This window comes from Lemur catta, chromosome 5 (assembly GCF_020740605.2).
Source record: "Lemur catta isolate mLemCat1 chromosome 5, mLemCat1.pri, whole genome shotgun sequence".
NCBI classification, from domain to species: Eukaryota; Metazoa; Chordata; class Mammalia; order Primates; family Lemuridae; genus Lemur; species Lemur catta.
Window position 1 is genome coordinate 48,536,682 of NC_059132.1, and position 13,938 is coordinate 48,550,619.

At 39.2% G+C, this 13,938-nt stretch overlaps 1 protein-coding gene across 1 annotated transcript in view; it reads right to left on the reverse strand.

The window, feature by feature from the left end:
- BMP6 (bone morphogenetic protein 6) overlaps positions 1–13,938 on the reverse strand; it is a 136,889-nt gene that overhangs the window by 26,277 nt on the left and 96,674 nt on the right. The window contains exon 2 of the mRNA XM_045551715.1: positions 1,934–2,126. Within this exon, the coding sequence (XP_045407671.1) occupies positions 1,934–2,126 (193 nt within the window). The remainder of the gene's footprint in view (positions 1–1,933; positions 2,127–13,938) is intronic.

Genomic DNA, 13,938 nt, shown 5'->3' on the forward strand with positions numbered 1-13,938 from the left:
AAAAGTATGAAAATCTCCCAATTCTCCCAGATTTCCCCTCGCCTATGTTCAAAAACTAAACACGTGCAGTCGCCAAATGCTTCCATCCTAGAAGGCAAAGAAACTACAACTCCTTGCTTTGATACAGAGTCATCAAAGGTTGAAACTAGTCGGGATTTTGTTTTCCAAACTCACTGTTGGCCTCGAGGAAGTATGACACCACCATCCTGAGCACAAGGCAGCTGTTCTTTTTTGGCTGGAGTTCAGTATAAACCTTATAAATGGTCTGCTAGCTTTCTCTCTTTAAAAAAAAAAAATAATAATTTTTAAAAATTCCATAGTCACTCAACTCCAAGCCTAGTGTTTTTACTATAAAGTTTTTCCTGCTGGACAGAGAAAACCATGTATTTCCAATAAATTTTTGAGCCAAAAAGGTACTAGTAGGTTATTTCCACCAGAGAAATATAATGGAATAAACAATTAGGCAGACTGAGAACCAATGGCTAAAGCAGTTCCAAAGAGTCACTGAGTACCAATTCTCCCCAAAGTGTCAAATACGAAAATCTAGCAATGAATAATTGACTTTTCAAAGAAGGCCCTCAATGGTAAATGGTAAAGCCACGGAATACACTTTCACTTAGGAGTGAATTTCAGATAGACATCAGGAAACTTCCCTTTCATTCCAAAATTTTGGTCTATTATAAAGGTACCACAATGGCTATATTTTACTTATTATTTAACTGTCCCAGCTAAGAATTCACCTACAGCTATCAGTGCATATGTTCACACCATGACATGTCCCGAGAGCCTGGCATCTATCATTCCTTTTCTCTATTTCCTCCATTACGGACTTAAACCTGCACAAGGACTGGATGCCAGCAGTGCTTTCAAAACTAAAATAAACCTTTCATAGGGCAAATCCATGTTACTTATGATTTCAGTGTGTATATTTGTGACAGACCCACACAGATCAATAAGTTCAGGAGAAACCAAAGCCACTCCTAAACCTTGGGAAATTCTTGGGAAGTCAACAGACTTCCAAGACCAAAAGTGAGAATCTGGACTTGGTTTATAAAACCAAAGCTGGCAAATCCCTCATACAGTCTATACGTGTGGGGTTCCCTCCTACTATACGTTCTCTTCCTTTAATTCGTATGTACCATATAATTGGCAGACTGTCATATCCCCTGCTAAATTTCTACCCCGTACACACTCAGGACTATGCAGCAACACTAACCTACTGTGCATCACGTACATCATTCTCATCAAACTACTCAACTGACGCCTAGATACTAAGCAAAATTCAAGGTCACTGGCCTCTTTACTGTGTACTACAGAATCCCTCCATGGAAGTTTTGGTTTACTGCTAGACAGCACATGAACACACTTCATTGCAGCTCTTTTGTAAAATGGTCTGAATTCACTTTAGGAAATTAGAATAATATAGACACATGTAAAAAAAGTCTATTGTTCCTTTTTATCCAAATGATAAAAAATACATTGCACACAAAGATATACATGTGTATGTGTATATTATACACACAAACATATAACCTTGTATTCACCTGAATTAGTATCACTTACAAGCACCATTATATACTTTTAATGTGTGAAATTATTTTAGCCAGCCACATTCATCATTCAAAGTGGGGACTAAACAATAGCGGAGATATTTAATCTCCAATAAATTGTACAGGTGTCTGATCACAAAGGACGCTTCATAAATACTACTCACTAGCTTATGCAGGAAAAGATAACTATTTGGAAAATCAACTTAGTAGTAAAAACTCTCACCAGTTAGACCCTACCATGTAGAACACTCCCCTCGTTGTGTTCATTGTGTGCTGCCCCTGAACTCCAAATCACCTTGCACAGACACACCTGGGGTTATGTGACTACAGAGGGTGAGAAACGGGGACCGGCCCCACCTTTGGGGCTTTCTGAACCTTCATACCTGTGCTGATGCTCCTGTAAGACTTGATAAATGCTGATAAGAAAAGTTTGGTTTTTAAAACTCCCCACAACACAGTCCTTGTAGATGCGGAATTCTGCAGCCGTCACCGCCTCACCCTCAGGAATCTGGGATAGGTTGAACTTGAACTCTTTGTGGTGTCGCTGGCGAGGGGAGAACTCCTTGTCGTACTCCACTACAAGATTAAACAAGAGAGAGTGACAGCTGTCGTTACTTGACTAAGTGCCACAGGCTCACCTCATCAAAGTCTCCCCGTCCTACTCGTTAGTGGATTACCAGTTACCAACGGCTCATGGTCGGGACCCGGGTGGTGGACGGGACACTGGCTAGGCTGTCAGACTGAGGTGAAAATCCTTCACGTTACCCAAGGATTAAATAAAATTCTTAGATTTTGTTTAAATACTTTAGTTTGAATACTTAGTTGAACTAATTTGAATGAGAGCAAGTTAGCTAAACTCTTGGCTTCAGGTTTTCTCAGCTGCAAAAATGGGAAGAATGGTGACTTCCCAGGAAAACGTGTGAGAGCTCATGAAATAACAAATAAGCACCCCTGGCCCAGCCTGGCCCCACCATCCCCGTTCCGCCGCCTTTCCTCCCAGCTGCCTTGTCCCCTTCCTCAGGTTGGTTCATGGGTCACCATCACTAGTTGACATAACAAGGGTAGCTCTGAGGTGAACTCTGGAGGGGGTGACATGAGGGTGGGGGAGGGGAGTGGGCAGCGAATTTTGCCTGGGCCTGAAATTTGAAAGGTCCTCAAATTTTGTCTGCTGTTCAGTGGAAATTTTTGTTAAGGGGTTTAGGGAAAAGCTTCATAGAAAATGGCGCTCTGGGTAAAGTCCACTGCCTGCCCCCTGCTGGTGGAATCTGGGGGCTGAATGACTGCAGAATGGGACCCTCTGCCCTGGGAAGCTGCCAGAGCCTCCATTAAATCTGCTTGTAGATGCCAGAGCGGAGAATGACCACGTGGAAGGAAGTCGCCAACAGCGCCACTTGCTATTTTCTAAGGATTTACACGGAAAAAACATTTTGGAAAAGGATTGGTTTTTTTTAACCTCTAAAATAAAAAAAAAAGGAGAGAGGGATAACTTGAACCTAAAAGATTTGTTGCATAGTTACATGCAAATTAATTATGGCATTTTAATATGGAATCAACCTATCTGTCCATCATGGGTAAGTGGATATAGAAAATGTGGGCTACACATGCAATGGATCAGTGTTCAGTCTTGAAAAAGAAGGAGATCCTGCCATTTGCAACAACATGGAGGAAGCTGGAGGACGTTATGTTAAGTGAAATAAGCCAAGCACAGAAAGACCAATACCACGTGATCCAACTTGTTTGTGGCATCTAAAAAGGTCAAACTCCTAGAAGCAGAAAAGAGAACAGGAGTTACCAGGAGTGGTGGTGGGGATGGTATTGGGGAAATGTTAGTCAAAGGGTCTGAAGTTTCAGTTAGGCATAATGAATACATTCTGGAGGCCCGGCATGGTGACAATAGTTAATAATACTGTATTATATACTCAATATTGCTAAGAGAGTAGATCTTAAATGTTCTCACCACAAAAAAATAAAGTATCTATGTGAGGTGATGGATACATTAATTAGCTTGATAGTGGGATTCATTTCACAACGTATATCAAAGTGCATTGTATACCTTAAATATATACAATTTTAATTTATCAGTTATATCTCAATAAGGCTACAAAATAAATTTTTAACATAATCTTTTTCCTGCATGAAGACAAATTATGAGAAATTGCAATTACTGATTGCCATTTTTCAGAGTCAGCTCTCAGACGTCTACCTAAAGTCCTATATGAGAAGAATGATATCAAAGCTCAGATGCTTAACGCATAATCATTGTAAAAGAAAAAAAGAGCATTCTGCTTCCCACTGTAAATCCTCGATCTTTTCCCCAGAGTTAGGAAATGCTTCTGCCCTGCCATTCCTGTGAGTTTTTTCTTGATGGCAACCACAGTGAAATCTCATGAGCAAACTAATCCTATGGCAGAGTTGTCCCAGTTCTTGTGGGCAGAAAAAAAAATATCAAATTCTTTGCCACATCCAACTTCCCACTTTCTTCTCCTTGTGTTGTTTTTCATAATCACCAAAGGAAAGCTTTGGAGATTTAGCTTCTTATAGAAAAAAGAAAAAAAACAGCTAATAACCTTCTAGAAGAACCTAAGTCCTCAATGGCATTTGCAGAAGCTAAGGAAAGTTAAGCCATCTATAGGTACAAGGTTTTAAATAAAGAATTTCCATGTAATTATGCAATAAATCTTTTGGATTCAAGTTCTTTTTTTCATTTTAGGGGTTAAAAAAGAACAAGCTTTGGCTTCCATAAGAGCTTGAATATAAGTAAAAAGGGGTCCAACCAGAAAGTAAACCACAGTTCAGTCCCAAAAAGAAAGCAGGTTTTCTAATTAGTGGCTAAGCATGAAAAGCAATACTGTTGGGGAGTTCACCCAAGGACACACACACACACATACACGATGGTGTATCACTTTTCTCTAAAACTGATCTGCCTTTTAAGTTTGATATGTTATCACTGCTGGTTAAAAAGTGAATCAAATCTGATTTTCCAAAGAAACTTTCTAAAAAATAGTCACACAGTTTTTCTCTATAGGGCCTTTTGGATGCTTAGTTGTACAATTGTTAAATGAAAATATAAAATTTTTAAGATTCACTTGAGAGCATGTGTAAGAATTCTTCAAAGAAGTTTTGCAATAAACTCTCTTAGTATAAACAATGATTAGAAAAAAATAGGGATGTGAAGTAAGATATAAGACAGTAACTTTAAGATATTTCAGTTATAAGGAGAAGAGAAAGGGACAGAAATTTCAATAAAGGAGAAATGTGACAGTCAGTCTTTGGAGAGGTGCACCCTCTCCCCCCAAATAAACCACAGCACCCTGTATTTATGCCCTTGGATGGTCCACTCCCCTGGGGTTGCTCTGGGCTGGCTCTGTGACCTATTTTGGAAAAACAGAATTTAGCAACAGTGGTGCTGAGAGACTTCCAAAAGGTAGGTCAAAAGCTTTGAACTTTCTGCCACCTAAGTTTCTTGGGACACTAGTCTGGGGAAAGACAGCTGCCAGGTAAGAAGTCTGAGTACCCTGAAACCTCCATGTTGTGAGGAAGCCCAAGCTAGCCATGTAGAAAACCTACATGGAAGAAGAGAGAGCAAATGAGTGTGCGCACAAACCAGAGACAGAGACAAACAACTATCCAACCGGTCTCCAACCACCTAAGCTGAGGCATGAGACATGTTATGAAGATGCCACCTTGGATGTCCCAGTGCACCCAAGCCCCAAGCACCATGTGACTGCAACTGCATGAGAGACCTTGAGTAAGAACCACCTGAACCCAGTTATTTCACAGAAGTGTGAGAGATGACAATGCACTGTTGATCGTTTGAAACCACTATGTTTTGAGTGGTATGTTATGCAGTAAGAGGCAACAAACAAGAAGAGAAAAGAGGACAAGTGAGGATTAGAGAGGGAGAAGAAGAGAGAAGGGAAGTATGACCATTTCTAGGACAGGGAGAAATTGCAGGCAATTCTTAAAGATGAGGATTGGGCAATGTTGGGAAGCAACATAGGTGACTAAGGAAGAATCTTGGCAAATGCTCACAGATTTGAAGATGTAAAGAGATAAAGAATCTAAAAATGAGAAAATAAAAACGCAGTTCAAAGCATTCATTTTATTACAATGTAAAGCAGAACCTATTGTCATATATGTACATTTTTCCTTTTCTCCTCTAGCAAGACATCATCTTGAAAGACTCTGAACTTTCTTTTCCTTTATCCTTCTTAGAGGAGATTCATGGTCTCCTTAGTTCCATTGATGAGTCTCTGATTGCTACCCCATGCTTTCAAGCCCCCACACCCAACTCACTGCTCTGTGGTTGAAGCTGGACCACCTTCCTCACTCTCCCCAAGATACCCCAGCCACAGATCCCTGAAGTTTGCTTGGAGCTCCTTCCTTCTCCCCCACTCTCTTGCCTACAGCTGAATTTACACAGTGCATTTGCTAATGTCTCATAGAGATACAGGAAATAAATACAATTTACTACCTACTCGTGCATTTGAAAACCACAAGGGTAAAATGGTAATGTTTCCAATGAGCTCAGCAATTCAAACTATATGATTCTGGACTCCTTAAATGTCAGATAATTCAAGAAATATGAATGGGAGGAAAAGGGAGAGGGCTGAGTCCTGAATTCAGCCTCAGTACCTATTTTGTACACCCTAGTATTTGGCTTGTCGATGGTGGTGCCACACAATTAAGTCCTAGCTAAGAGTGTTGAGGACACAGCAAACTGCCACACTGCTTTTGAATTCCAGCTCCCCTCTTTCTTACCTATGTGATGCTGGGAAGGATATTAGTCAAGTTTCAGTATCAGTTAAATGGGAATAATAACATTTCTGAAGATTAGGTGACACAATCTACACAAAATAGCCAATGGCATGGTGTAAGAGTTCAATAATTATTAGTTATGATCATCATTGGCCGTTATTTGAGAATCTAGCTTCTATGAGCTTAGACTATGCCTTTGCTGAGTAATTCAAATTTACGCATGAATCTACAGATGGGGATGATGAATTCTTCCTCTAAATCAGCTTTTTCAGTTACAGCAATGCATTCTATGTAAAGGGCAGTTAGTGAAATCTTACTGAGTATCAGTCTTGGTGGGTGGCTACTGAATACGGTGCAGTGTTCTTTGAGGCAATAATTCCCAGGATTTTTTTTTTCAAGGACCAGTTAAAACATTTTTTCTAAAATGGTAATGACCTTATACAAGGTCACCTACTTTTTCTGTTTGCCATTTTTCAATAAAACAAACTGTGTTCTTTACAACTGCATTACTAAAAGTCTTTTCATCATATAAAATAGGGAGGGCATAATTTAATAATATAATACCATCCCTTAAATTGGATGAAATTGACTTTATAAAACTCACTTTATTCTCTCTTTTTGCCTTAGATTACATCAGTTGAAATTTCAGACGAGTCCTAGACCTTTGGCCAACGTGTAGGAACAAAAGGCCTAAGGAATGAAAGTCAATGATTTAAGATTTAAAACGTAAATTATGTAATATTATACATACAAAATGATATATGCAATTTATGGATGTCATGAAGCATAATAATAAAGCACCAAAGAAACCAGCACCCAACTTGCGAACATGACCAATACTGTTGTACCCCTTCCTGATTCCTTCTTCCTGCCTCTGACCAAAAGGTAGCTCGTGGCATGAAGAATGTGTTTATCATTCCCCTGCCTTTTAAAAACTAAGAGTTCCACTACATATGTATCACTAAATCATACAGTGTTTAGTTTTCCTTTCTTTCCCTTAAAGTCTTTCCTTTTAGAGACATGAGGGAAATTGTACTGGCACACACGGAAAATACAGGCATGGCTACAGGTAAGCGTGAAGGCAGCCTACACAGATTCATGCTACCTGTCCCCTGGTGAATAAGCTTGTGTTCTATGGGTTGGCATAGCTGCTCTGCAGGCAGTGAGTGATCAGTAACTCCTTTCCTTCATCAGCCCTACCTTGTATGGATCTGTTAAAAATATGGCCATTTTCTAAAAAACATTGGTGAGAACATAGAGAAACTGGAACCCTTGTGCTTTGTTTGTGGAAATGCAAAATGGTGCAACACTATGGAAAATGGCATGGCACTGCTTCCAAAAATTAAACATAAAATGACCATAAGATCTAGCAATTATCTTTGTAGATATATATGCTAAAGAATTAGAGCAGGGCCTCAAGCAGATATTTGTACACCCATGTTCATAGAAGCATTATTCACAATAGGCAAAAGCTAGAAGCAACCCAAGTGTCCATTGATGGATGAATGGATAGACAAAATGTGGTATGTACACACATACAATAGACTACTATTCAACTTTAAAAACGAAGGAAATTCTGACACATTGTACAACATGGATGAACCTTAAGGACATTATGCTAGTGAAATAAGCCAAACACAAAGGAACAAATACCGTATGATTCCACTTATATGAGGTTCCTAGAGGAGTTAAATTTATAGACAGAAAGTAGAACAGTGGTCCCCAGGGGCTGGGGGAAGGAGAATGGGAAGGGGTGTCAGTGTTTAATGGATACAGAGTTTCAGTTTGGAAAGATGAAAAAGTTGAGGAGATGAATGGTGGTGATGGTTGCACAACAATGTGAATATACTTAATGCCACTGAACTGTACACTTTAAAAGTGTTAAAGCAATCAATTTTGTTATGTATATTTTACCATAATTTTAAAAATTTAAAATGGACATTTTCTTACATGAAACATCTTATTGTACTGTACCCACTCATTTTCGGACCATGGTCCACTGCAGGTAACAGAAACCGTGGAAGCCAATTCCGTGGACAAGGAGGGACTATCTTAGAATAAGTCGGGAAATGTTTCCTCTCTTCCTTTTCAAGAAATGAAAAAAAGTTTGGCAGACTTATCTGTAGAATCATTTGATTTTGGTGTTTTCTTTGGGGTGGGGGACATTTTTAATTACAAATTCATTTTCCTTTAAACGTAGAGCTATTCAATATCTTTCTTTTTAAGTTAGCGTGCATTTTCTAGGGGATTGTCAATTTCAGTTTAATTTTTCAAATGTATTGCTGTAAAATTTTTCATGGTATTCTCTTGTTATTTAATCTCTGCTCTATCTATGGCTATTTCTCCTTTTTCATCCTAATATTTATTTGTGCATTTCTTTTTGCTTGGTCTTATTGGAGGTTATTTCTTTCCCCTCACTACTGCCTAATTTGATTATAATAAAGATATTTTAAAATATGTGTTTTCTGAATAGCATCTCACTAAATATGAATTATTTTAATTAAATTTGTCTAGTGAAAAATAAAGACACTGCCTATTTCAAACTGCAAACACAAAGGAAAAGAAAAAGGGGAAACAAGAGAGAGGAAACAAAACAGAACAATCTAATGTGTTTAAGAGTAATCACATATTCATTATTTTCTCACTGACTGGATGCAGTCTCTGGTTAATTCTGTCTAGATTAGTTAAGGCAATTACATTAATTCCCAATAAATTGCACATTTTCCAAAGGCTTTATGTTTCTACTTGCAGTTACACACCACACTTGAAACTTTTTTAAAAAAAGAACTGCCATTCTGTTGACTAATATATGCAATTTTTCATGCTATAGCACAAGTTTATTTAATTTTAGGCAACAAGGAAAGTTCTGGCTAGTCTTCCAAGTATTTCAACAATAGCAGCCTTTTGACTTTTATGTTGCAAGCATATAACCTTTTTTTATTTCAAAATATTACGGGGATACAAATGTTTTTGGTTACATGTATCAATTTTGTTATGCTAGAGTCATGGTTATAAATGTGCTCATCACCCAGATGCACAGAACCTTGAATAGTCATACAGATGCCTAGTTGAACTTCCCCATTCACTTTTGACCACAGTGAGATGAAAGACTTTACCCTCCAGAGTTCACCAAATATTTCTAAATATTTGTATTCATGTTCTATGAAAATCATAAATATCAAGAAGAATCTATTTTTCTGGCTGCCATGTTCCAAGTGACTTTTGTTTTAAACTTTACTTTTTAAATAACTACAGAGCCACAAGTACTTGCAAAAATAGTAGAGAGGTCCCATGTACCCCCAGCTTCCCCCATGGTAACATGTTACATAACAGAAGTACAAGATCAAAACCAGGAAATTGACATTGGCTCAATACATTAGACAACACTTACTCTGATTTCACCAGCTTTTTACATGTACTTCTTCTGGGGTACATATGTGTATTATTCTATGATGCTTTACCACATGTGTAGATTCATGTAATGAACCACCAAAATCCAGATCCAGAAATCTCCTCTCATCACAACCAAACTCTCTGGAGCTACCTTTTCATTCCAAATTACTTTTTTTTTTTTTTGTTATTGATGTACATTTATTCAAAGCAATCAAAATATATGTACTAGAAAAAAGCCCTAGAACTTTAATGATAACTATAATTTTAAGTACCTAACAAGACGAGACCTAGTACATGTATTACAACATTAAGCACCTCCATATCATCAGGTAGTAAGGGTTAACCAAGTCATTTGTTATTTTTAAAAAATCATTTTACAACCCCAAATATAGGTATTAATGTCCCTTTAAGTTGGAAAGATGCTTGGTAGCTACAACTATACACATTGTACTATGCAAATAAGTAGTAGACATCGGCCACCATAAGGAAACACACTCAGGAACTTAAATCAATAAACGTGTATCAGGAAGAGAGACTTAAACTGAATAATCACAGTTTCAAGAGAGTTCCATTAATGTCAAGTTACCACATTTTTCCCTGCTTACAAGGACTGCCATAAAGAAGCAATCAGACTACATTTAGTAAAAAATCAATCTATGCAACATGCATTTTTCACATTTGAGAAAAAGTGCAACTGTCTTCAGTTAGAGATAGACTAAAGAGAAAAATAAAGACTCTCTCACTCCTCCGATTTCCACTGCAGAGCAATAATGGGCAGAATGTCCTCACTGCAACTGAGAGAAGAGATTTCCGTATGTATTGATTATATCAGACTGATCATTTCTTCTCAGATGATCTGGCTTCTTTGGTTGCTTTGATAATGACATTGTCTTTCTGTATGTTGCAGTTTCACTACAATATTTTGTGCCTACTTTTGTTTTTATTTATTGTGCTCAAATTACATTGTAGTTCACCTATCTGTGGATTCCTATCACCCATCAGTTCTGGAAAATTCTTAGCCAGTCACTCATCATTATGGCCTCTCCTCTAATCTTTTTAAAGTTTTCTTCAAAAGTGACACATAGATGCATATTAGATTTTCTAATATCCATCTCTCTTAACTGTTTTATATCATTTTTCTCCTTATCTCTGGACTAGATAATTAATTTCTTCTATTTTACAAGTTTGCCAATTCTCTCCTCCACTGTGTTTAATGTATAGTTTAAGCCATTTATTAGTGCTTTTTGGGTTTAGTTTTTTTTTTTTTCAGGTTTTGTTTTTTGGTGTTTTTTTTTTTTTTTTTTTTTTTTTTTTTTTTTGAGAAATAGGATCTGGCTCTGTTGTCCAGGCTAGAGTGCAGTGGTGCAATCATAGCTCACTGAAACCTCCTGCCTCAGCCTCCTGAGCAGCTGGGACTACAGGTGTGTGCCACCATAGCCTAGTTTTTCACTTTAATGATTTTTTTTTAAATTTCTAATAGCTCTGTTTTTGTTGTTTGGTCTGCTCTGCCATTTTCAATTGTCATATATTTATTGTTATTTATTAATTCTTTCCATATTTCTATATAGTTGTCTTACATTTTCTGTCTTCTAATATGTGAAATTCTTGGGGAACTTAGTCTGAAATTGCTCTCCCATCCCTCCAATGACATTCATTTTGGTGATGTATTAACTTGTGTGCCTGAAGATTTTTAGGTAATTTCTAATTGAAATTCATCCTGAATGTTTACATTGGTGTTGATTTTTTTTTTAAAGACATACATTTGTTTTTGTGAAAAATATTACCGATCTGGAACCATTTTATCTCTCTTTCAGGATCCCAGCTCAATGTAGGAACCTCAGGGACAGCTCCCACCTTGTCCCAGACCTGAGCTGGTCTCAGGATCAACAGCAGCGTTGGTCTTTGCCCTCACAGAGACCCAGCTTTTATGTGGGTTTGCTCACAGGAACCCACTCAGGGGAGTCCTCAAAGATGTCCCCAAGTCCCTGACACTCACCTTTAGACAGGTTTGCTTTTGTTTATCCTGGATCTAGTCATATTTTAGCAAGAGGCCCCACTGATGATCTACTCTGCAATACATCCAAAATCTGAAGTCTTTGTTTTATCTTTCATGTTTGGAAAATAACATGTGGGACACATTCCTCGCAACTCTTGTAGATATTGTAAAATCTGCAAAGTGTCTGAAGAGTTTAGAAAGCATTTTCATGCATATTATCTCCTCTGTTTCTCAGAATAGTCCCAGAAGGTAGACAGTGCAAATGTTATTACCACCACCAAATCAATAGGAATCTCAAGCTAACGGCAGTTAGGTGGCTTCCTTGTGCTACTCACTTTTATGCTTTCAACTGTTACCTTTACGCTGACACCTCCCAGATTTCTACCTCCAGCCCAGTGCTCTCCCCTAAGAGACGTGTTTATCTTACTGCCAGGCACACTTCTTCCTCCATGTGCCTTTGCACTTGAAGCTGACACGCACAAAGTGAAGCTCATCACCTCCCCACTAGCCTTCCCCAGTAATTCCACCTCTGTCCACCCGGCTGCCCTATATTAGCCAATGAACTACCAACTCTTGTTGATTTTACCTTCTAGAACTGCTCGGTCCAATGCAGTAACCACAACTATGTGACGCTATTACCAGCCACATTGAAAGTGTTCAAGGGTCACGTGTGGCTGGTGGATACTGTATTGGAAAGTACATCACTGAACACTTCCACCATTGCAGAAAGTTCCACAGTGTTCTAGAAGTTTCTCAAACCCACCTGGTCCTGCTCCCTCCATTCCCACTGCCCTTATGCAGAGCCTCAGTCCTGCTACATCTAGTTTTGCCCCTTTGTCCACCCGCTTTCCACACAGCAGCTATTACCCCAACCACAAATCTGACTTGCACCAGGCCTGCTTGGTGCCCTTTGGTCTATACCCCCAACCACTTCCCACCCTCGTCCCTCCCTTCTCCCTGCCTTAAACTCTACCCTTGATGGGCCTTCAGTTGCCCCATTTCTCCACCCACACTCCTCAGGACCTCATGCCTTTGCCTTACTCATACAATCTTCTTGCCTTTTTTGATACAGGGTCTCACTCTGTCACCCAGGTTGGACTGCAGTGGTGTCTTCGTAGCTCACTAAGATCTTTAAACTCCTGGGCTCAAGTGATCCTCCTGCCTCAACCTCCTAAGGAGCTGAGACTATAGGCCTGTGTCAACACGCCCAGCTGATTTTGTATTTTTTGTAGAGACAGGGTCTCACTCTCCCTCAGGCTGGTCTTGAACTCCTGACCTCAAGCAATCCTCCTGCCTCAGCCTCCCAGAGTGCTAGGATTACAGGTGTGAGCCACCGCACCTGGCCAATCTCCTTGCCCTTTAAGTGACCTTTCCCTTCCCTCTTCTCCAGGATTAAGGCTTTTACAGACTTTTGAAAATGCTTTAGTGACCCTAAGTCATTCTAAATAAAAATAATTTATTAAAGCCATAAAACAAGGGTAGATACATCCATGTTCTTATTTCCCCCATAATTATTAATGCTTTGGTGAAAAATAACAAACTGAAACTCTCTTTAAAATATGATTTCACTCAGTTTTAACTATTCTTTCTTTGCTAGTACTCTAACCACATCCTTGAAGTACTTAATGGGTAACTGTCTTAGTCAGCCTATGATGCTATAATAAAATACCGTAGCCTGGGTGCCTTAAAAAACAAATTTATTTCTCACAGTTCTGGAGGCTGAGAAGTCCAAGATCGAGGTGCCAGCAGATCTGATGTCTGGTGAGATCCATTTCCTGGCTCACAGACAGCCGTCTTCTCGTTGTGTCCTCACAGGGCAGAAGTGAGGCAGCTCTCTGGGGCCTCTTCCATACGGACGCTAATCCCATTCATGAGGGCTCCACTCTGTGACCGCCCTAAGGCCTCCCCTCCTGACACCATCACCTTGGGGCTCAGGTTTCAACATATGATTGGGGGTGGCAGGGGAGCACAAACACGCAGTCTGGCGCAGCAATGCCGCAATATTTTAAATCTTTGAGATTGAATTCCAGGATGCCTTCCTTAACTGCCTTCTTCTACCTTACCCACACCCAAGTGGTTTGGGTACCCTCAGCCCTAGGCTCCCATAATGTCCCATGGAAATCTTCAGCATCAGACCCCTACACCTTATACTAAAATGACAAGTTGTCTGTGTGGTACCTCACCTGCTGGACAGTGAGCCTCTCAAAGGCAGGGATCCATGTCACGTCCACCTTCATGGCC